The sequence below is a fragment of the Protopterus annectens genome, chromosome 2.part0 (genome assembly GCF_019279795.1).
Source record: "Protopterus annectens isolate FY-2018-M chromosome 2.part0, PAN1.0, whole genome shotgun sequence".
Lineage (NCBI taxonomy): Eukaryota > Metazoa > Chordata > Ceratodontiformes > Protopteridae > Protopterus > Protopterus annectens.
In genome coordinates this window covers 1,272,655,176-1,272,681,110 of record NC_056728.1, presented here as the reverse complement: position 1 = coordinate 1,272,681,110, position 25,935 = coordinate 1,272,655,176, and the positions used below count along the sequence as shown (strand labels likewise).

At 41.4% G+C, this 25,935-nt stretch overlaps 1 protein-coding gene across 3 annotated transcripts in view; it reads right to left on the bottom strand.

Annotated features, from left to right (window-relative positions):
• Positions 1-25,935, bottom strand: part of LOC122793445 (probable E3 ubiquitin-protein ligase HERC4) — a 1,684,714-nt gene that overhangs the window by 1,362,392 nt on the left and 296,387 nt on the right. For 2 of the 3 annotated variants that reach the window (XM_044061443.1, XM_044061444.1), the window contains exon 11: positions 20,539-20,644. The exons of the other annotated variant lie outside the window; for it this stretch is intronic. In XM_044061443.1, coding sequence (XP_043917378.1) covers positions 20,539-20,644 — 106 coding nt within the window. The remainder of the gene's footprint in view (positions 1-20,538; positions 20,645-25,935) is intronic. 3 annotated transcript variants of the gene reach the window in all.

Sequence of the window (25,935 nt, the reverse complement as noted above, 5' to 3'; positions counted from 1 at the left end):
TGTTGTCTGGGTCAGCAGCCTTTCTGGGGTTCACTCTCCTTAGCTCTCTTCTTACTTCCTCTGTGTTGAGGCCGAGTACTGCATCGTTCTTATCAGTGGGTAGCTTTAGTGCCAACCTGTTGTTTCTTTCCTCAAATCTACCAAAGAAGATCTTCAAACTGTACAGGAATTCAATGTTGTCCTCACACTGTCCTGACCTGATTTTGTAGGTAGTGATCTCCTGTATGCCTTGCCATAGTCTCCTTGCATCCTTCATGTCTACAAAGTGGCTCTGTACCTTTCTGCCATACTCTCTCTTAGCCTCCTTTATGGCCCCCCTCAGATTACCTCTTGCTAAAGTTAGGGCTCCCTTGTCCTTAGCCCTGTGTTCCTCTCCTTCAGAAGCTCATATACCTTAGAGTGAGCCATGGTTTCTGGTTAGCTCTAATAGTGATACTCTTGGTATTTGTTAACCCTGCAACACATTTTGAAATGTATGCAATCACTACCTCAGTGTATTCATCAATGTTCAGATGCTGATTCATTGTGGCTGCCTCCTTGAACATATCCCAGCTGATTCTTTCAAAGCAGTCCTGGAGGGCCTCCACAGTCCCCTCGGACCATACCCTGATTCATTTCTTTGTGGGTTTCTCTTTAACTAGTGCAGGTTTGTAAGCTGGTGATAGCAAGATGGTATAATGGTCAGAATTTCCCATTTCTGGAAGTTGCACTGCCTTATAAGCTTTCTTTAAGTTTATGTACACCTTGTCCAGGATATTATCACCCATTGTAGGAACGTCCACCCACTGATGGTAGTGTGGGAGTAGTTCTTTCAGATCTGCTTTATTAAAGTCACCAGCTGCCACATGTACAAAGTCAGGATATTTGCTCTGCAGCTCACCCATGTGATCGCTTAGTTTATTTAGAGCCTCAGTGGTATTAGCACTAGATGGGATATACACCACTGTTACACTGACCCCATTCAGCTTCCTGGGCAAGTAAAATGGTCTACATTTAATGGACAGGAACTCTTAAGTTCTCACAGCAGTGTGATAATATGAGTTCACAGTTGCACCGTCTTTTGTTAACATAGATGCAGACTCCTCCTCCTCTGACCTTTCCACATAGTGCATTTCTGTCTGCATGAAACAGCATAAAATCCTCTAAGTTTACTGCACTATATTTTATCTTGTCATGCAGCCACGACTCAGTAATCAAAAATAAACAAGTATTTCTCACCTTGTTCCTATCAGAGAGTTCCAGTCTCAAGTAGTCCATCTTGCTGTCCAGTGATCTCACATTAGCTAGCAGTATAGTTGGTAGTACAGACCTGTATGGGTTTGCTTTTAACTTTACATCAATACCTGCTCTGCAACCTCTTTCCCTTGTTCTCTGACATCTCTTTCTCTTTCTTCTTGTCCAGCATATTCCAGAAACCTGTTCTACCAGTTTCAGGCACTTTTGAGTGTGAAGAGCTAAAATACCCAGCTATTGTAGCTCTGTGCAAGTTGTAGGCCCAAGATACTTTGCAGACTTCAAGGCATCCAACACACAACATGTACATGTCAACTGTTTAATGTATAGTAACTTCTGTCTACTATAAGTTATTGTACCTTCAACTGAAAGTGCCGAAACTGATTTTTTTTTTTTAGATTTTCTGTGTGGAAGAAGACAAAATATGCATATCTCTAGAATGAGCTGACACAGCTGCAGCCACACACGGCACTGCCATTTTTTTTCATAAAATTTCAGGATTTGTGGGCGGAAAGGAGAACATTTCGGAAGGATACCCAGACAGTTCCAGTATTAGCAGTAGGAGCAGTCAGTCTCATAAAAAATAATCTGCAGTCATACTAAGATATGCAGCCGATATATGTAACTTTATATGACTTGCAGATGGAGTTAATTCTGGGCACATTGCAGGTGCTGCAAAGAGCACTTTTGGCTAGCATCAAACATTGAAACAATACTAATTTCATAAACTTTAATTATAAATTGTATTAGGAATGGGGTCCATTCCTATCATGGTATTAGAAACCAAAAAGACTTTGAGAAATTAAACTGTGGAAAACAACTTGGCTGTAAGCCAATGCTACAACAGCCTAAAACTACACCACTGTCGAGAAGAGATAAGTAATGTCACATGTGCCAAATTATTAAACTAGCAAATAAGGATGTAAAGAAAGATGTTACTAAAGAAAATTGAGGGGTAGTGGACATATAAGGGTTATGGGCGGCCATGGTGGTGCAGCGATTAGCGTTGTTGCCTCACAACAAGAGGTTCTCTGGTTCAATCCTCGGCTGGGGGTGCCTTCTGTGCGGAGTCTGCATGTCCTCACTGTGGTCATGTGGGTTTCCTCCGGGTGCTCCGGTTTCCTCCCACATCTCACAGACATGCTGTAGGTGGATTGGACACTCTAAATTGGCCCTAGGCATGAGTGCATGTATGTGTGTGCCTTCTGTGGAAAGTTGGGCGCCGGGCTGGCAACTCGACACTGTAAAACTCTACTGCCAATCATGAGCGGACAGGTGATCTGCTGTGGTGACCCCTAACCAGGAAAAGCCGAAAGAAGAAGAAGTGGGCACATAAGGGTTATGCAATGGCAGTATGGCTAAAATACATTTGTGGGGGACATGACACTTGCTTCAGTGTGAAATCAGATACTTATAGGATGACATGGGGAAAAAGTGAATGATTCATGGAACTGGTGGCAGTTTGCAGAGAGTCACAACAATAAGAGACCATAAAGGGTGCAGCAGACATACAGAAGAAATGCAGAATTTTTAAAAAGCAGAGAAGCACAGGATCTGTATACACGGTAAACATAAAAGTAAGTAAGCCTTTCATTTCTGATTTTATTTTTTATTGTTTACCTCATTTATGTGCCCTCCACAGACTACTATCTACTCTGAAACTACCCCCACTGTTCCAATTTACCTTAGTATCCCCAGTGCTACCCACCCCATGGATAGGGCCACACCTGTGGTGCATTGGGAAGGGGCAGCTATTCAAAGAAACACACCTAGCAGCATCATATGTGAGTTTTACATACTAAGGGATTCTTCCTTAACTGGGTGGTTTTACTGATAACATGTGCATTACTGCACACTGTGCTGTTTATCTCTGGACCCCCCCCCATATGCTGAAATGCTAATGTCAATCGATACTTTATTACAACACAGTTCCAATCCCCTGGATGTACCTGATTGTTGGCAGACACCTCACCTTGTCTCCTGGAGTGGTGAGTCAGCAAAAAGACACTGCTTCCTACCCCTTCAGCTGCCAGTCAGTCTCAGGATGGCTGCCTTATTGGTGTTATTGGTTTTTTCAAAGACATGACATATAGTAGATACAAAAAACTGCATATAAGTAAATAAACTATACAGTAAAATGTCAAAAATGGTGTTACGCATCAACCAATAGGAAAGTTCTGCACTCGTGTATGACTTAAAACTTGCTTAAAAGGGAATATTTTAAGGGAGTTTTTCTTTAAATAAGGCCATTTACTAGAATGCTGAGCCCACTAGAGAATTCTACTGAGGAAAGGCTGAATACACATATTCTCTGCAGTCAGCTATCTTCAAAAGCATAATGGGAATTTATTTATTTATTGCATTTATTGATTGGGAAGATCCATCTGGAGTAGGCATGTTTCCAGTGGTGTCTTGTGGGAAAAAAGCTCCAGGAAAGGTGCAAAGACAGTGTAAGTTACAGTATGAAATAAGTTGGGTGCACAACTTATGTATGACAATTGCAGTTACAACATAGGTTAGAGATCCACATACTTCAGACTCATTCCATAAACAAGTATGTAGTTTAATAAAACTATCTGGTGGAACGTCCACCACTTCATCAACATAAACCGTTGGGTCTGGCAGTTTATTGGAGCTTTTAACAAGCTTCATCCTGTAGTCGTAGGTTTGCTTTTCTCAATTTCCACATGTAAACTATGCAACTATGAACAAGTCATTCAACCAGGCAATGCTTTCAGACTGCCCGTGACAAGGGGTGATTCTATCCCGTGGGATCATCTAGTCAAAAAACAAGTAAATAAATAAATTAATGTAATTCTTGCACTGCAGAGATTATGCTTTATTACCCAGAAAGTCCAATAAGGAAGCATGCTGCAAACAGTTTGCAAAGATTCAGGTGTGAGACCTCTTCTTGTGAAAGTGTTTGGTGTACAACTATGCAGTAATGCAGCTGTGAGGTTATGATGTGCAGCACAGCTGTTGTCTAATTATGGTATCAGGTGACAAGTCTAGGCCTGTCCCTTTGTAAACAGCTCACGTTGAATAGTACAGTACCAACCAAGAGTTCTGAGTCAAAACCCATTTTTATACTTCTCAACTTCTCTACCATTTGAATAATCATACTGCCCATGCGATCAGCAGGAATTTGATACTGGATGCCAAAGTCTGAACAGTCATATGGGTGAACCAAAAAATAACATGGTGATCTAGATAAGTGGGCAACAGCACTACGAGGTGATAACAATAAAAGTTGAAAGGAGGGTATTTTAGAGTAATGTAAGAAGATCACAGAACTAAAAATACAGCAGGGTGAGTAAATGGGAGGAAAGTAATTCTGAGTAAAGAGTAGCTGAGTGTGAAGATAACTTTCTGGCATAATGGCAGTGAGAAAGGGAACATACCATAATGACTGAGAAGGGGGAAAATCTCTTCAAGGTAAGGGTGCAGGAAAGAATCCAGAATTAATTGCAAAATTAGTTAGAAGAAAAGGGCAAATATTGAAGAGACAAGAAAAGAGAAGAGAGTACTTAGGCAGCAGCTGGTGAACCTTTATTGGAGAACTGCATTACCTGTCAGGTCTGCTGTGTACAGGAGTGCAGGGCAGGAGACAGTGAGTAAAATTTAATTTTGATGGAGACTCCTTTAGTTTCACCCTGGACAGGAAGCATTAAGCGTCACTGAAAGCAATTATAAACCAGTGGGATAATAAGTATGACACAGTGTATGTAGGGACAAACAATCTGGCAGCTGACATAGAGTGATACAGACAGAGCTGGATCATGATCAAATGGGGCCCTAGGCTGGGTAATGGATCAGCCCCCCCAACTTACTTAGCTTATGTGGCTATTTCTCTCCAGTTACCATAAACTGTTGAAACTTCTCAGTGTGCATACTATTTTCTGCTTTACTTCTAAAATGATCACAGATATTTGGATTTAATTTAAAACTTTTATTTCAAATTTTATAGCACAAACACTGATGGACATTTGTTAAACAAAGTAATACAGTCACACAATGAAAACAGACTTAGCATTAAAATTTCTGTCCCCTTCAAACTCACATTCATTGAAACAGCATTAAAACCTACATTCAAAGGAAATGCATATGGCCAGTGGAGAATGAAGCTTACCTTGCATGTGCCAGTGCCAGATAAAGTCTAACTCTGGGCTGTTTTCAAATCATAGGCCCCTTACACACATTTTTAGGACCATGCAAACATGCATGAGTTCTTTGATTCACCTTCCTGATTGTATTAAATTATATTATTTCTATAATACAGCACCACTTGATAAGAGTGTGTTTTAAATCTATAGTTTTTATCTAGCAAGCAATGAAACAAAATGTATGAACCAATAATGACAAAACTGTCCAATTCAGAACGTTTCAACCACAAAAGGCCACTCAGTCTTCTGTAATTACAATCCACCAGTATCAGTCAATATGTACAATCTCTGCAGAAGTAAAAGTCATCTGAATAATTTTGCATTAAAGAGATCTGTAACTAATGAAGAGGTTGCTGCTAGCAAATAACTTTATATTTCAGTGTGTTTCATTTACAATTTCAGTACCTGCTGCCCTTGAAGAATAACTTGCTTATGTTACATTAAAAAATGGTAAGCTGGTAATATTGCAACAGGGAATGGATGGCAAACCGATAACAGGTTCATAGTTACTAGGCATCTCATCCAAAGGAGGAAATACTCAGGACTGCAATATCCCACCTCCCTTAAAGAGCAACACAGTATCAGCAATCTATTTACAGGCTGTGGGAGTAGAACCACAGCCTTCTACATTCAAATCAAGTGTGCTACTCACAATGCTTTTCAATTCTAAAGCACAGTAGAAATACCATTTGATATACAAAACAGCTGCACATTCTAAACAGACTTAGCATGAGCAGCAGTAAACTCCTCTTCCCTTGAAGCTCATAAGCACTTGAAACTGATTTTCTTGAAAAATGCACTTGAAACTCAATTCCTTAAAAAATACATTTGAAACTCGATTCTTTGAAAAATGCACCTGAAACTCAATTCCTTGAAAATGCACTTGAATAGCAGCTTGATGGTTGGGGTAGAGGATTCAGGCCCTTGCTATCCGTAACTAACATACAGGGTTGGAGCAAATCACTGACCACCTGCTATCCCTAACTAGGAAATTTCAGACACATCATAGCTCTGAACCTCTTAGCAGAAAAAATGGACAAAGCCCAAAAATAAAAACAAATTTTAAATATTGCTGTTGTAAACTAAGAAAGTTGCTAGAATAAAATGTCTTTAGTTACCATGTATTTTCTTAAGGATATGAAGTCTGAAACCCAAATGACTGTTATTATTTAGTGAATTCAAGCCTTAGTGATTCATTATAAAAATCCTGAAAATAACAAATTTTTTGAGGAACAGACCAAAAAGTTGTTGTTTGTCTTTTTGGCTTTTCCCGGTTAGGGGTCGCCACAGCAGAACTCCGGTCCGCTAATGATTGGCAGTAGAGTTTTATGGTGCCGAGTTGCCAGCCTGACACCCAACCTTCAGCGAAGGCATGCGCATTCATGCATGTCTTTTCAGAGGCCACTCGACTGCGGGGAGGACATGCAGACTCCACACAGAAGGCACACCAGCTGAGAATCAAACAGGAGAACCTCTTGCTGTGATGCAACAATGCTACCGCTGCACCACCGCAGATTTGAGGAACAGACCAAAAGTATAAGTCAAAAATGTGGACATTCTGTGAAAATCTGGACAGTTGAGAGGTATGACACACACACCTCCTACTTGTCTGTCTGTGTTGTCAAAGCACAGGAACATCTTCTTGTATTCAAATTCTGAGTGCGGAATGCTGAAAGGAAGACATAAACAGATTTATGTGACAATCACACCCAGATGCAACAAGTGAGAGTGACCGGGATGCAGAGAAGAATGTCTTAAAAAATAAATTTATTTGTTCTTTTTTTTTTTTTTAATTAAAAAATTAATTGCCTGGCCAGCAGCCTCACTGTCAGCCAGCATGGACTGCTTCCCAGCCAGCAATCTTTGTGGAGGTACTATCAGTGCCTTGAACAAATAGGTCATGTGTTTGAGGGGGAAGTGTTGTGATTAGGGTTATAAGACTATTAAGAGAGTAGGGAACTGCACTGCAGAATATGAGACTTTGTGCTAGTGTACTAGTGATTGCCTGCATCTAGTCTCGATTTATTTGTTATTGTGCAGTAGCCTATAGACATCATATTGTGTCCTCTGTCACTCATATAGCAGGAGCTCCACTGCACATCACACCACTGAGAACTGTCTCTATCCAAAAGTTGTACTTGTGAGCAGCAGCCTACTAAGATTGCTACTGTGCAATAGCCTGGGAAATTGAAGTGTGCCTCTGTCACAAAAACAACAGGAGCTCTGCTGCATGTCACACCACTGAGTACTGGCCCTATGTAAAAGCTGTACCTGTGAGCAACAACCTACCGAGATTATTTGTTATGGTGCAATAGCCCTTGGTCATCAAATTGGGCCCTCTCTACTCAAATAGCAGGAGATATGCAGGACGTCACAGCACTGAGAACAGGCCCTGTGCAAAAGCCGTACCTCTGAGGAGTAATCAACTGAGAGTATTTGTTATTTTGGATTAGATTCTGGGCATTAAATTGTGTCCTCTGTCACTGAAACAGCAGGAGCTCTGCAGTGAATCACACCATTTTGAACTGGCCATATGCAAAAGCTCTACCTGTGATCAGCAGCCTACAGTGATTATTTCTTCTCCTTCTTCTTGTTCTTTCGGCTTTTCCCGGTTAGGGGTCGCCACAGTGGAACTCCAGTCCGCTAATGATTGGCAGTAGATTTTTACGGTGCCGAGGTGCCATCTTGACGCCCAACCTTCAATGAAGGCATGCCCATTTACACATGTCTTTTGAGCAGAACTCGACCATGAGGAGGACATGCAGACTCCAAACAGAAGGCACTCCAGCCGAGAATCAAACAGGAGAACCTCTTGCTGTGAGGTGACAACGCTACTGCTGCACCACCGCAACAGCAAGAAAATGTTAAGGCCATACCTAGTTAATTCCTTACTGATGGTCTAAATGGTGAATCCTATGTACAGCAGTGGGACTCTGCAGCTATATTATATGTAAACAAGCAAATAAAAGAGGACATGGAAAACAATTCTAACATTTTATCAGCATCAACACCCTTTTTACCATTTTGCATATGCAGTTGCGAGTTTAAATATAAGTATGAAACAATGTACTCACCAGGCTTTAGCAGAACAGCATCTGAAAAATTTGACGTGTAATGCAACCAAGTTTAACATGAAGAGCCTTGCTGTATATTAACATAAAGTACTCAGAAAACTTCCTTTTCTTTGCTGGACAGTGGCTGTGGCATCTCCCTCAAAGGAATAGTTGTTACACTCTAAGGACCTCTGACCTAGTTTGTCACTATCCATTCATGTGACTATTAGAGCACACTGACTTTTTGAGCTTTCATGCTAATAGCTGAGCATAACCTATAAACTGACTGATTTCTGAAGTAAAGGGCCTTCCTTGTCAGGTAAGCTTCATTATGCTCAGCTTCACTTCAATGTCCTATCCCACCCCAAATTCCCACCCACCCCACCTTACCCATATCCACTGATCACTTTTTTTTTGTTTTTGTCCCCCCAATCATACTCTATCCAATGCTCCATGTCCATCACTGGGTCTACCAGATAGTATACTACTCTGCTAGACTTTCTCTGTAGGGCTGGGGTGGGTCCGGAGCTTAAAGGCATCTTGGGGATGCAGCTAACTACTTCCATTGGGAGAGGGTTTTTTCTGTATGACCTACCATTCCCCCTATTTTCTACATTCACCAATCTTGTCCAAGGGCTAATTTCCACATTGGGTCATACCTCTCCTCAGGGAGTGTCATAACTGAATGCCTGTCTCCCTGAATAAGCTCACCCATTCCTACCTATCAGAACCGCATATGTCCAGAAAATGCTAACTAAACCTGGATTGCTTGGGCCTTAATCAGGCTCCACCTATCACTTGTGAAATCTAATCCCTATACCTGTACAATCACTCTTCTTTCTATTCACATTCCCAATTTCCATCTAATTATTTAGCATCATTCAAAACACCATTTCTGCTTCCCATACTGATACAATAATTTTATCCAGAAATTCATCAGAAACTTTCATCTCAACCCTAGCCCCACAAAACAGCAACCCAGCAACCCAGCACAACTACAAATGTTTCTAGATCTACATTCCCATATACCTCTGAATTCAAACTCCTGATCCTAAACAGGAATGTTAGAAGTATAAGCAATAGAATCCAGGACATTCATGCAGATCTAGCTACTTACTTCACTGATATACTAGTTACTACAGAAACCTAGTTAAAGAAATATGTATTAGTTTATGAGGTCACTGCCTGGATTTAATATACTTATGCTCAACTGGAAAAACAATCAAGCTAGTGGTGTTGGCATTACATGCAAAAATGGTTGAAAAAAAACCCACTCTGTTACAGATCCCAACATTTAACAATGCAGAACTCATCATATCACTCCTCAAAATCAATAATAGAAAGTCTCTATGTATCTCAGCTATATATAGATAAACAGATATTCCACCTTATAACATATCAACAGCAGTAGATATCCTCTGCTGGATATCTCTCCATATTCAAGAAGAAATTATAATACTAGGTGATCTCATTATAGACTGGCAGCTAATTAATGATACTGCCTCAGAATCAATTACCTTAAATGGCTTTATACAGCTAATCTCCTCCACAGCTAGAATCAATAAAAAGCCTAACAGACATTTAACTTTACATGAGATGCATACCAACAAAACAAACAAAATTCAAACATTTGGATGTCTTTCAGGCACACTAAGTGACTACCTTCCCCACCTCTGTAGTTAGAAACTATAGTTCCCAATATAAAATCATATTTTAAAACCAACACACAATAAAACAAAAATTAACAAAGGTACCTTTATCAGTAATCTAACCCAATATAATGGGAACATATTAAAATCCATGCTGCTTGATGATGCTGTCTCACAATTTAATTAAACCTTTATAAATATTCTTATCAGCCTACTCCTGTATGCACAAAGAGAGTCAAATCAAGCCCTGCACCATGACTAACAAGAGAAACTACAATAAAACATGCTTCAAAATGCCAAAGCCTGGAAAGACTGGCATAAAAACAAAACACGTTTCATACAATCAGAAATCTCACTAAGGAACACATTAAAATGGAAAAACAAATTTGTTTATACCAACCTCCAATATAAACACTCAAATAAAATTGCAAAACTTTATTTTGGTCATTACTAAACAAATACGTTTTAAGTTGGTCAGCTATGATCATTTGATGCAATTATTTACGATTATATGGCCTTTCAATTAAAGGAAATTTCTCCAGTCTGTGTATGATGAATGGTCGTTTGATGAGCATGCCATTCAATAGCTAAACATAGACCCAAACTTTCTTCTCTCAGCCAATACTCTCTTTCTCTCATGGTTCCATAGCTATCCAGATGACAGGCAGCAAGCAGTCAAATGAAAATAAAGTCTTTCCTCCTATCGGTCACTGTCGGCATCCTTCAAGGATAAATATTACGCTTTTTCTTATTCAACATTTTTATAAACAAAGTGCATACTACTACCCACCTTGCCAACACAGTTCAATATGCTGATAACTGAACCCTTATATGTGCAGCCCCATCCCTATCAACACTTAAGAGCATCACCCAAAACTCTGGCTAACTGATGCAAATATACTTTAAAATCCAAAAACAAAATCTATGCTCTTCACTCCTAAACAATAACAAAACGAAACACAATATTTCAAAATGACCGCATCCAACAATATAACATTGAAACTGTAACCAAAACAACATTTCTGGGCATCCTCATTGACAATAACCTCAAATATGATCAACACATATTGCAAGCCATTAAAAAAAACACACTTGAAACTTGGCTCCCTCTATAAAATCAAGCACTGCCTGATGCATGAGGCAACACAAAACATTAGCATCTACCTTCACTACCTTCATCCACCCCTTCTATATGCCTCATCTGTGCTTATAAACCTAAATACTGCACTTAAAGCTAAACTCTCCATTACAATAAAGTAGCATAATTTGCTGCCATCCTTACACGTAGGACTTATCAGTGCAAAGCCCCAAAACTAAATTGGCTTGAGCTGCCCATAAATGTAACATACTTACACCTTATTAGTGCATATAGTCTTTTACCTGCACCAGAAAATGTCCAGCACTAAGAGAGACCCTGCAGCACTACTCTCCAGGTAGAGATCTTTGCTCAACCAATAAACTCTTAATAATCACAGCAAATCTAATAGCTCAACAGGTAACTCACTATACTGCCATGACGTATCTTTAAACAGATCTGTATCAGGACTAGACTAGTTACAGGAAAGGCAGGAAACAAGCTTAATTTTTTTTTGCAGAAAAGCAGCTAAAACAGCACTAAAAACAATTCAATTGCAGTGCAAGCTAGCACACTTGAGTGTGTAGCAATATTAAAGCAAATACAGTTTAAATAAATGCAGTTTATTCAAACTGTACTCTGAACTGAATTCAGTTATTGTTTTATTCAACTCTGAACAGTTAAAAAGTGCCAAAAAATATATCAGCTCTATATTTTCAGATTGTTTGAGAAGCACACTCAGTCAGAAGATTCTAGCATTTTTTTTTTTTTTTTTTTTTGTTAGTAAAGTGGAAAGGGAGAAAGGAGGACCAGAAGATAATTCAAAGTTAAGAACCTAAATGGGTTGGCCTTCTCAAATGTTGTCTATGTATTATGTAGAATGAGCTAATGACACTAGACTGGGAGGACTGTCCCAGATCAAATTTACAGTAGGGGTGGGCAACTGCAAAGCCACCAAGTATAAGAACAAGACACCAATAGAGAGGCAGGGGGATGGGAACAAAATGCAGACACCAAGAAAAGCAATCTTAAGAAAATTAATAAATGCAGCAGTTGTGTTAACTAAAACAAAATGCAGACACCAAGAAAAGCAATCTCAAGCAAATTAATAAATGCAGCAGCTTTGCTGAATATCACTGATAACAGATTAAGTGCCAAAAAATATACTTATAGGCTTTCTGTATCCAGATGTCTATTGAATCAGTCACAGCTAGGCCACAAAGAGCAGCTAATTATTGTAGTTTCATAACCAGGAATGTTGCCTGGTTGGCAGAACCTTTTCTGCAGTGACCTGGGATATATGGCAGGTAAGGTAGACATTTATATACAACATGGAATACACATAGGAGAAATTGGATGTATTTCACAATAGAAGGATATACAAACTGAAACAGAATAAGCAATACCAAATAGAAGAAGATTAATTAATAACAAAAATACACAATTTAAAAAAAATAAAACAAAAAATAAAAATAAAAAAATCACAATATCTGCTGGAAACTAACACTTCAATTTGAAACAAAACCTCGAGTAAGTGCTTTCGTCTCTTCTAATTAAAACACAGACCCCGGGATTCATGAAGCTCGGTGTAAGGCTTACACCGGCAGTGCAGTGAATAATCGGCGTAGCAGCGCCATATGCATAGTAATGAGTGCGCGCCGCAACCACAGACAAGTGCGGAGGGCACGTGAGTGAGCCCAAGTAGGATGCAGCCGTAGGCGTGGCCAAGCCGGCAGGCGATGAGCAACCTAAAGTGCTGACTTCCACAGGCCGCCTGCAATAGTAACCGCACCAGCCAGGGTCAGTGGATAATGAAACGTACGCAGAGTATGCAACATAGTACCCGTTCACACAAAACGGAGAACCAAACATTAACCCACGAAGTCCAAAGTGTACCCGTCCAAGGAACAAAGGATACGCATAATACCATGTCCGTCACGCAATGCACTGTCAGTGGGCATACCCAGTGAAGGTGTACCGCAGCATGTCAGCGCGCCACACCTACATAGAAGTAGCCACATGGGCATGGTCACCAGCAGTAGTGAGAGTACACAGCCGGGTAGCCGTGTCGATATAACAACAAGAAGGAAACCAGATACCCTAAACACAGACAAACATGTGCATAGCAACCTGTACTACACCCAGCAACATGCCCGTCGCATACACATAAGACGGCGTATGCCTAAGCGTAATATCCAGAAGCAGAACCCATGCATGCAAATGTAATACACAACAGCCCTGTCATAGCATGTAACCCACACCCATGTACGACCGTGCACCGAACCCAGCTAGCAGCCTTGCGCAGCTGCACACCTACACACGATGGGTATACCTGAAATGTAGTAAGAAGTATTGTCCTAGGCAGTGCCACGTGGGCAAATATGTACCCCACATGTTAAAATCCCACCTCAGGTACAGATATCCAAATGGCTGCATGTGAATGTGTCGGCAGAATGTGTACATCCCACATGTGGTATGGACCTGTCAAAACCCCATAGGCGTGCACACGCCACGGTGCCCATAACTGTACACATCTGGACAAGGCAGTATGTTCAGCCACCGTACTGATGATTAGCTATGCAGACATGTCAAACACAACACATATGGCGGAACATCTGCCCACCAAGCAGGATGCCCCAACAGGGTGCCATAGGCACAGAAGGTGAAGGTGGGACATCACACGTTGAGAATAGCGTTGCCGGATGGCCAAACACCCACGGCCAACGCAAAGGATGGAATAACATGTATATGCCTGGATGAATGGGTATGTCATAGCATGGGAATAGGCCAAGCTATCCACCATAATAGCCATGTGTACCAGATACAAACAGCCAGTAACATGCAGTAGTAATGCAGGAAGGCATACACGACTGTGGGAATAGCACAGGACATATGGCATGTGCCAAGTGTTGACGCATGACACAAATGTCCAGGATGGGGCTCCCTGCAAAGAGGAACATTTGCCAACTCCACCCCCCACAGATGTACCGGCAGTGGAAACACATCCCAAACACACACCAACACAACCATCCATCCCACGATAGCAACGGAGGCTGGTCAAACACCACCATGACGCGTGCACAAACAGGGACACGTGTAACCGTTGCCCTAACAACCCCCCTCAGGCCAAAGAATAATAGTATGGACATATGCATGTAATGCTGTGAAGGATGTGTGGTAGTCCCCAGTATCACAGAGGTAGGTACACAGATACACTGTAATCAACCGTGACGTATGTGCACTGTAGACAGCATACCTGCAGGTAATACATATTCAATCATGTGCCACAGAAATATACACATATGAATGAGGATAGGGGATAGACAAGTGTGAATGGGACAAACTATGAACATAGGTTCATAGGTCCATAGGTACATAGTAGGCTATCTACCCAAGGGCAGCTATAACCCTAGCCCATAGTTATGTTTCCTTTGCCAACCCTCCAGTCTGGAGATGAAATGCCTATTATATTGCTGTACCTCTGTCAAGCAGTGACAATGATGTAATCCCTGGGGTATATCTGCAATCTCCCATCCATTGGACAAGATCCCCCTCGAACAAAGCCAGCAAGGTTCTCTGCCTCACATGTACTGGGATGTTGTTCCACAGCATAGTGAGTGTCTGGGTGATGTATCTGTCCCTCCAACACATTCTAATAATGACCGTGTCAAGGTTCATGTCACCTGCCCCTGTGGTTCTGAGGGATGTAGATCCATTAGGTGAAGCATAGTCATCAAATATGGGTTGACATGGCCTCGTATGTCAGGCACAGGTCACCACTGAACAAGTGGTATGTGACTGAATGGAGCAGGAGTCCTTACAGTCGGGCAGCATAACACAAATTCCTGACACCCTGCATCCATCTGACAATGAACCTATGGGGCCTTCCCAGCTGCTGCAGGTGTCGGGTCAGATACCTTCCGAATGGGGCAATGTACTCAATCATAGGTCTAATGAGTGATGAGTACAAGGAGACGATGACCTCCCCTGATCTAGATGTGAATCCCTGCACAATCAGGTGGGCAATGTAGAAATTCTACCGAACCACGTTAGCAACGTGTGTGTCGAACGAATGGTGACTGACAACCTGGGTCCCCAGATCCCTGGTAATTCCCTCTGTGCTCAGTGGATTGCCACCCATATGGCGGCTAGGGGTGACCTTGTTCTTCCCGATGGGTATGACTATGCATTACCTGGCATTTAGCTGTAGGCCATGTCCCTGGCAGCAGATATCCATATCTGTGAGGCCCCTCTGAAGGATATCTGTGTCAGATGTCCGTCCCACTATGGCACCCAGTTCGCAGTCATCTGCAAACAATGTCAGCCATAACCCCCCTGTGTTTGCTTGTACTTTGGAAATGTAGATGCAGAAAAAGAGTGGACCCAGGACAGAGCCCCGTGGGACACCGCCTGTGACTGGCAGTGAGTCTGACATGGTGCCAGCAACTATGACCGTGTGGGTTGTGTCACCTAGCCAGTTTGCAACCCATCTTGCGATGTATGGGTTCACATCCAAGCCGATGGGTTTATCAATGATACCTGAGGGGGGTATTGTGTTGAAGGCCTTTGCCAGGTCGAGGTAGGCTGTATGGACTGCCTGACCCTCATCAATGGCCTTGGTGACTGTTCCTAAAACGTCAACCAAGTTTTAAACGCATGATCTGCCTTTGACCAAGCCAAACTGGGTTGGATGCAAAGTATGCAGGTCCCCTATGTTGTCATCTATGAGCTCCAGTATGATCCTTCCCCATGTCTTTGCAGATAAGGCTTCTCAAGCTAATGGGACGGTAATAACCAGGGTCAGTGGAGGCACTGCCCCTGTGAAGTGGGACTACAGTCGCCGTGCACCACAACTTGGGTACGTTACCTGAGGTGAGGCTAAGATTAAACAGCTGTCCTAACTGTGGGTCTAATTCCTCAATGAGATCGCGGAGTACACAGCCGGGACACCATCTGGTCCCTTGGATGCTGTGTTCACTACCTTGGAGAGAGCATGTCCCACCTGTGTGTTACAGAACATTCGGGGGCCACAATCTTCTGGTACAGACATCTCTCCATGTGGGGGGGAGGGGGTGGAGATGTCTTCACCGAACCTGTCAGCCAGTATGTTGGCAATGTGTGTATGTTCAGTAAACTTCACATCATTGTGAACCCAGTCAGAGCATATCTGGGAGTGTCCTCCCAGGTGTCCAACATAGCTAAAGAAGGCCGTATGATTGTCTGTCGAGTCCTTGGTGATATATCTGTCGGACCTGCCCCGGATGATGTCATGAGAGCTTGTAGTTCTTCACATATTATGAGCAAGGGTGTCATACCTCACAAGGAGTCTGCTCTGTCTTGTAGTAGCTACCTCCTCGTTGTAGAGCTTGTGTATGGCTGGGGTACACCACACTGGATGCTTGGCATTGGTACAAAGACTCACAGTTGTGTAAGGGATTGCCTGATCCATGCAGTCCTGTAGGTGCTGGTAGAAGGCATATGTAAGTGATTCAGTGGCTTGAGTAATGTTCACCACTGGCTCAGGGGCCTTAAAGGAGACCACACTAGTGTTTAAAATGTGAAGTCGGCTTTTGAGAAAGCCATATGTATGGTAACCGGCACCACCCACAGCATTGTATGTCAATAGCAGAAGCTATTGTCCAAATAACATATTATTAACTTTATTATTAAAATATGTATTATTATTTATTTAGTTATATGTTTCTGCTAATTACACTTGAAAATGCCCGGTAAGACCGGGCGAAAGTGCTCGTGATCTACCTGTTATGGTGGTGTCATTCTGACAATAAAGTGGAGATACTTCCCTATTGGGACTTCTGGGGATTATTTAAAGCAGTTGCTAATCTGCATCTTTGGACTCCGTCTGTCTCTAACACATGCTGATGGATCACGGCCACAGCGGCACCCAACATGTACATTTTAAAAGTTTCCCTTGTGTTTACACCTATAGTGCGGCATTTGGGAATACACGGCTGTGTGTTGTGTGCATTCACACTTTATACTGTTGTGCTGTACACCCGGTGATGTCATAGGGTGTGTCTGTGCGGCCGTATCTGGGGATTATCTTCCGTGTTTTACCGTTGGCACTGCAACGCTGTTGCCTTTGGTGTTGCATTACTCTTGCCTGCATTGGATTAGCTTTCGACCTTACCTTACTGTTTCTGCACGTTGCGCCTACTATCTCCTAGCTTGCATCCTGCAGAGCCCTGTCATGTGTAGTTTCTGGGACATGGCATATTGTGCGTTTTGTCTGCCGCCGCCGTTATGCTGCCTGTCTACTTGGCTCTGCTCTGTCAGTTCTTCACTCTTTGCAATCTGCTACCTCCCCTACTTTCTTTGCATTCATATGCCTCCCCTATCCCGTTTTGCAGGTTTCTGCATGCAGAGTTGTCAGCTGCCGCCAATTGGCCTTCGTGGGTTAATTACTGTTGATTGCTCATTACTACTCCAATTACACTGCTTCCGCATTTCCTCATATTCTCAGCATCACCTTCCTGTATCCGTTGTTGTTGGCGGGGTGGGCGTCACATGACTGGGTTAAGGGAACGTAGTCATCCTCGTGCACATGCATCTCTGCGCATTGTGTGCTCTCAGCTCAACTATTTCCCCACACGCCGTCCTGCTGCTGTGATGTGCAATGTACAGCCCATGTTTGCTGGGCTCCAATGTGCTTCCTCCTACAGTGGCACACCCTCTGCAGGTGACATGTATTCCCTCTGAGCCACTCCTCGGTGTATTACCGCTGCACCGCTTGGTACAGCCTTACCGGCGGGGTTTTGCGATTCAGTATTATCTGCCTCATTTGCATGGCATTGACTACTAATTCATAGTTACCGCGCCGAACACTGCCGCGACTCCTTGGCAACCCTTGCACCGTGGATGTGGCTTTCCATGCATACCATGGTGTATTGTGGCTGTGAAGCTGATGTGTATTACACTGCTCTTTTATGACATTGTCATATTATTTCATTGTTTAGAACCTTCCGCGGACATGTCCTGGGGTTCTGCTGTGAGTTTCTGTGGACATATCATTTATGTCATTATTTACATGTTGTGCATGTTTTCTTTTGACATTCTATGTGTCTTTCACCATTGGCATGTGGCAACAGTGTGATACCTGATGGTGACAGCCTTCTGTTACTCCTATGTCATGTTTGGGTAAATGTAAACCGTTTTTTTTTGGTTTACATTGCCGCGTCTTTATGTTACGCCTGCGCCACCGTGGATCGCTATATGCCTTCATTTGCATGGTGCAACACCGCACATGGGGTGTTTAGCATACCTACGCCGAGGCGCAAACCGACGCGCCGGTAGTGCACGTGGAATTGGATCGTACCTGAATCGCTCGGCGGCCATATTTGGCGTTGTAACGCCTACGCTATGCGTCCGCCTGGCGCAACGTTCATGAATCCTGGGGAGAGACTTCTTCTGATATCTTCAAGAATACTTTTGGCAATTGAGGTTGAGTGCCTGCTTTCCACAAGGTTTAAATAGAAAGGATTTTACTATGTATTTAAAGAGAAAAGGGTTGAAACACTAAAGTCTTTGTTTTTACATTAATCATGCGTGTCTTATCATGTGATACTTTTAGTAAATCATGCGATGCACTATGTATTTTAAATATGGAGAATGATTATTTGTACCTCAGTCTGAAGAAGTCTCTATGTTTTAAGTAGAAGAGATGAAAGCGCTTACTCAAGGTTTTGTTTCAAATTAAAGTGTTGGTTTCCAGCAGATATTGCGATTTTTTTATTTATTTATTTTTTATTTTATTCAGTTATTTGTGCTTTTTGCTGCTTTGGTGAGAGAAAAATATACAATTTAATGTGTGTGTGTGTTTTTATATATATATATACACACACATACATACACACACACATATATTTACAATTTGCTTGAAATAAGAACTAAATGGAGAAAACATGTAGGTGGTGGAACTTAGCTGGATACGCTTTAACTATGTCATAAAACCAGGAGGAGACTGCATCATTTGCTAGGTGCTCCTTTAGTTTTGTCCTGAAGAGCTGCAAGTTTGTTTTTTTTTTTACTTCATGAGGAGACCATTCCGTATGGAAGGGCTTATTTTAGAGAAGGCTCTTTCACTAAAGGTGGTTTTAAAATGCAAGGTATATATAATGTTTTCTTCACTGTTCTCCCTAAGGGTGTACATTTACTGTCTTATTTGTAGTTTGGATTTTAAGGGAGGACACTGGCCCTGTATCAAGATTTTCAAAATAAAGAACTAGGAAGAAGGAGGAGGAGGAGGAGGGCTCTAGTATTTATGAATAGACATTTAAAGTAAGTCGTAATGATGGCTGTGAGAGTCTGCAAGTAAAACAAACCTGTATATCTTCTTAAGAGCAGGCTGTAGTTTGCGTATACACACACCGATTGCTATTTTCTAGCAGATATCAGGATCCCATTTCTACAGAAGGGGAGGAGCTTCATGGAGACTTGAATGGCTAAAGGCAAGGTAACCAGGGAGAAGCAGTAGACTAGGCAGAAATGGGTCATCATCCATTTAAGATGCTCGCCTGGGGTTTGCTGGGCATACTGTTCAATGGATGGCCACAGGCAGGCATGTGACCACAAGGCACAATGTCCCATCTCACTGACATGCTTCTCTCCCACCTTTTTTCACTGCCCTTTCCAGCTCTTTTGCTTCCAGCAGGCATCGCATAGATAATAGTGCCTTGTCAGCTGAAAAAGGTGTGAAGGCCTTTCCTGAGCAGTCATTCTGTCCCTAGACCTGTATATAAAAAGTGGCTGAGAGCTACGAGTACAAAAGCTTGGTTGTAAAGAGTTATGAAAAAAAAGGTTGAAAATATCAGCCTTAAATCTGTTGTACCACAGTGTTATGGACATATGATGTTTGTTCATTGAACCAGCTGTGGTGACTGTTTTGCATGTATGAGGGCAGTGGTTGAAAGAAAAATACTAACTATGCTATAAAACCATCAAAATATAGTCAGTTACTCATTCACCCATCTAGCTTCCTTTACTATCTACTCTTATGTCTTCCTTTATCATTTAAAATTCTTCTTTCAAAAAACATAAATACAATAAAAGAATTATACCTTAATACAAACCTGCAAAATATGAAAATGTGTTTCTAACATCTTTGTTTATTTGTGTGTGTGTGTGTGTGTGTGTGTGTGTGTGTGTGTGTGTGTGTGTGTGTGTGTGTGTGTGTGTGTGTGTGTACACATATATATATCTATCCATCTATATATATATATATATATATATATATATATATATATATATATATATATAGATATATATAAAACATGCATATAAATACATATACGTAAAGATTATAATATATACATAGAAATGCATGCGTGTTTGTGTAGGTGTATTACCTCTTCAAAGATATAAGGACGCTGCTTGACTTTCTCAAAAAACAGATAAACTGCTGACATGTCCACTCCGAGTTCCACTGGTGATGTCTTAAAGTGCTGATCATTGCTACAAGTAAAAATAATCATAAAACATAAATCTAAATGAAAGTTATACATGTATGACTATTTCTCTTCTTAGTGTACTATTTGTAAACAATTTATTTTTCCTTAATTCCTCTCACTGTTGAATCTTTAATTTTTATTATCAGTAACATTCTGCAGCATACTGCCAACCAACCAATCAGTACTTGAGTCTGCAAATATAAGCTCTGTCTTAGTTCCTTATGAGTTAGACGCATGTTTTACTTTGACACAGGTTAGGCCTCAATGTTCCATTTAGGTGTTTCCACGATTACTAGTTAAGTAAGTATGGAAAATATAAGCATTTACTATGGGGGGGGTGGTAATCCTAGAATCAAAATGGGAATTTTAATAGCCACCTGCGTACCACCAAACCAGTAAAACAGTGTCCCAATTTAACAATGCACGTGAAGGGGCCCTTGTATTTTAATAGGAGCATTTTTATCCTTTGTCATTACTGTATTTTTGGCAATGCAAAAGACTGCTAACACAGGTTATAGAATGAATGCTAACAACATGCTGAACATAGCATTATACTGTTTCACTTTAATCCATTCTACGGGTAAACAACTGCAAAAGTCAAATAAATATTACTTGATTGTAGATTAGCCAAAACATTGATGAGGTATGTCACTATATCTGTAATACAGAAATGTTTTATCCTTTAAAATCAAGCATACCTGAGGACCTGAGAGTATCTGAAGTTAATATTGTATTAAGACCGAAGACTAGATTTAAAGGATTGTCAGACTTCTTTAGCATGTGAAATGCTAATGTAACCACAGTCTCTGGGTTACTAACAGAGGGTTCATGAGGCTCTGGAGCCGAGCATTTGTGTAGTAAATAATTAGCTGAAGAAGTGATTTGATAAAAATGGATGCAATTTTGCTAGTAAACACAAAAGTTCATAAGAGGAGTTCCATGCCATCTAAAAGTCTGGCTTGCTTGTAAAAATGTTATAAAAAGCTATAAAAAATAGAAAGCTAACATTTGCATTCAAACTACAATGTGGTAACAAGTGAAAAGGAAGTGGAGACCTGTGTTAATGACCTGAAATATTGAACAGACACATTTAAAGAAAATAATAAATGTAGGAGAGAGTGCAAGTCTTGGATACCTGACTAATGTCCAGCCCCCCAAGTGGTCAGTGTGACTGAGAGTATGACAATATCTTCATTTTGGGGAGTTTCCAAAAAGTCTTGCTCCCTTTTTTTAATTTCTCCAGATCTTTTCAGAAAGTTACACATAAACACTTAGTCTCACCCTATTAATATTTCTGTAGGGGGGACATGGTGCAGTACGTTTAAAACTGGATACCCCCCTCTGGGAGCTCCAGTTAGAGAGCCATTAAAACCACTTTCCACTCAAGTTAAAATACTATGTTCAATATAGCTCTGGTCATGTAAATGATTAAAGGTGTTGATCCTTAGTAAACAGCAACAAAAGTATACTGTATGGTGACTTTGTAATACAACAGAGGAGAAGCTGTTCATGACTGGAAATGGAACTGCCATGATGTGCCATGTGTATCTGGTAAAGAGCCAAAAAAGGTACTGTGACTGAATGGTGTTGAAGTAATTATTAGCTTGGAGGCCACATAAATTGAGTTACACATTTTCAAAGATTTATTCAATATTTATATTAGGTGACTATGGTAACCATGCCTGATAAGGTGAAGTGGTTGCAGACCCATTTCCATACCGTGAAACTTGCCACAGAACAAAAGTATGCGATTTGTGGTAAAAAAAGGAGGGATGATAAATCATTTGGAAATAATGAAACAACAAACAGAACTGGAAGATAATACATGGAAGCAGAAACTAAGGCTACATGGGATCTTGGAAGGAGTAGGCTAGATAATGTGACAAACAAGACTGACTGTAACTGAGGCTACGTTTGCAAAGCCAAGGACAATCTTGATTGAATTTTTAACTATTATGAGAAAGGGCCAATACTATGGCAGCCTGAAAGAAAGTTGTCAGTACAGGGATGCCAAGATGGCAGTGAGGCATGGCTTGCAGTGTGAGGATGTGTTGCTGGAGTGTAAATGGAGGAGGCTGCAATGGACACTGTCATTTTGGCTACACTAAGATTTTTCAGAAGACAAAGAATTGACATTAAGAAATCTAGATGAAGCAATGCAGAATATAACATAACTATCTCGGAGGCGACTCAAATGCAGACTCACCACAAGGATAACGATTTTGCTGGTGTAGATGAAGTAGATGACCTAGGAGACCAGCTGGGAGGAAAAGGTGACGTCAAAAGAAAATGTCTGGGTAAGCAGGTGATTTTATAGTCAAAACAGATGCATGATGAGGGCTGATAGAAACAAATAAAATGTGTGAATAAAAATAATGATGCGATGAATGGATGGGATAAAAAACAAACCCTAAAACTGGCATATTATTAGTATAAAAGTTAAAAATATCAACCATGGCACATTCCAATCCATACAAACAATTCTTAAAAAATAATTATGTTTTTTTTAATAAATGGTTCTGTGGAGTGCAGTCTGCCAGGATTGCTTTTTTTTAACTTTTATGAATGGATGGATGTGATGCCAATCTCTCCTTTTTTGGTTTCAGTTTTAAGTGAGCAGTAGAACATACTTCAAAAACAGAAAAAGTGAAAGAAGAAAGGTAAATAAAATAAAGAAAGGTTTCCTTCTTTCTTTTCTTTGTTTCTCTTTCTCTAAATAGGATTCAAAGTGGATTAACATCATACAAAGATCATATCATCATAGAAGCAGGCATGCCAAGCAGTCAAGAAATCCAATAAAGAGTCACTCATGTCAGATAGACCAAGAAGGATTTAGATGAGACCTTCAAGTGCAGAGATGCATCTTTATGTACAATGATTTGACTTGTCCAAATTATGTACTTTCAATAACATCATATATGGATGTTAAAATTGGGCGACAAAGAAAGAAGACAGGAAAAAAAACTGTTACCTTTGAATGATAGCAATGGCAAAAAATACTGCTCATACTGTGAAGTGCCAGAAATGCAACTCAGTGAGTATTAGAGAAGGTAAAACTTAAGCAATCCCTACAAGTACAAGTGACAAGGATTTGACATTCCTACTTCAAACATATTATGTAAAGAAAAAGGGGATTAGAAAAACAACAACATGCCTGGCTAGGTTCAAGGTCAATTTCAAAGAAGGAGACTGGCAAAGAGATGGATTATTTTTATCATTCTTTGTCTCGACTGTCTGCCAATCAATAGTCCCATTCCTGACTAATTGGCCCATTTGTTTCATATTACTGGTGTGTGGATTGTACAGAGGAGACCACCATTCAGACATCATTAAGAGATGGTTTGATTTTTTTTCTTTTTCTTTTTACCATCCTATTCCACTGCACACACCCAACAAAGCACTGATGAATGGGCTTTAGAGAAAGGAGTCCTCTCACCACCACAAGGAGTGTTTCCTCTCATTCAGTGCCACACCCTCCTCGAGGCAGAAATGGTGGTTTCTCAGGTCTCCGCCAGAAAAATCATACTACTGGTGAGCTCCTGAGTGTGTACATCCTTCCCCACCTTCCACGAGAGGTGATCAGGCCAACCCTCTTCAATTGTCGGCATCTCTGCCTGCCTCCCCCAGGATCAGGGCTGTTAATCAAACCCATTCACCTAGACTATAGTCAGGACTTTGTCCCGTGCACCACAGGTCAAGGCTAACAATGGAATGGGGGCTGATATAATGGTTAAGGTGCTTACCTCAAAGTCTGATGGGATAGGCTTTGATTCTCAACTTGGAAAGGGAAATTGGCTAGGCATAAAATGGCCTGCAAGGGCAGCTAGCCTTATGACTTACCTATGAACAATAACCACAGTGATGGATGTCCCACTATTACTGATTAGCTGTCTGACTGAAGACAGAACATAGTTCCTAGTAACAACCCATAGGGTTGCCATGAGTTAACTCAGTGGCACAACACAAGTTCAGGTTGTAAGAGGAGTGCTTTGGGGAGGATTAGGATGGGAAATTAGCATACGTTAATGGCAATCTTGCAGGCATGATTGACTGCTTGATGATAGAGTGAGGTAGAAAGAGCACTACAAATAAACACGTAATGTATCAAACAGTACTATTGTGATGGTTTTGAGAGAACTAAAGACCAGAAGCAAGATATCCATGGTCTGCACCACGCTATGTAATATGGTGCCATGAAAACTGTTACAACAAAGGGAGAATGAACCACTGGCTGGAAAATCTATGTCAGCAGCAGAAGAGGAACCATGTGAGGAGTCCTCAAAGAAACAGTGGTAGCAAAGCCTCAAGTGAGGCAGAGATAAGCTCAATACATCATGTCACTTGCAGACAGGTGGTGTCTGGTTGACAACTATAGGTCATAACAAAACAAACACAGAACAAAAGTGATGCATACATTTGCATATCCAAGCTATGCATTATGGTGCATTGACTGGGTGCACTGTGCATCAGACATTAGCATAGCCACATTAGCTACAGGATGGAAATGGCACAGTCATCATCATTTGCACATGTGGGGGTGTGCAGTGTCATGGGACAGGAATACTAGAAAAGGTGGCAGGGTTAGAAGTGGTGCCTACAGTAAGCACATGCTAAGGGGTCTATGGTATGGCAGGAATCATATCTTCAGGTTATGAGGTAGAACTTCCAGGGGTGGAATGCTGGCTGATTGCACTATTTGATCCTGAAGAGTCATATCTGGAAGCAGCTGATCCAGGAGATGGTGCGTCACACCATTTGTGGGAGCAGAAATGTCCCAGTGGCCCCTGAAGTGTGGATCTCACAGACAGATGGCATCCATTATACTGTAGTTGGGCAAGGGTATCTGCTAGCCATGGTATGGGCCATGATCAGTGGACTGGTGTTGAACCGCATGATCCTGAGTAGGATGCCTGGTGAGTTGTGCCCACAGTAGATTTGCATGAGTGCTGGTGATGGGCAGATGAGAGCCCAGGCAAGAATGAAGGCCACAGTGTAACCATACAAGTAATGGCCATGTTAGGTTAGCATCCAAGGCCAGGGAGGGAGGCAGCTATGGACAGAGTGGCCATCTCAAGAAAGATATGTACTATCTGTAATAACTGACTATGCACTCCCACAGTGACCACCTGTCCACTACCATGACCATGGCATCCACGTCCCCTCAAACAGAGAGACACACTAATGGCAGCCAACTGGGCAGTCACTGACCACAGTCCCTGCAATGGTTGTAGATTTTCACACAGACCATGTAGCATACTGAGTTACTTGGACTTGGTTTGAATAGCAGCTGTCTGT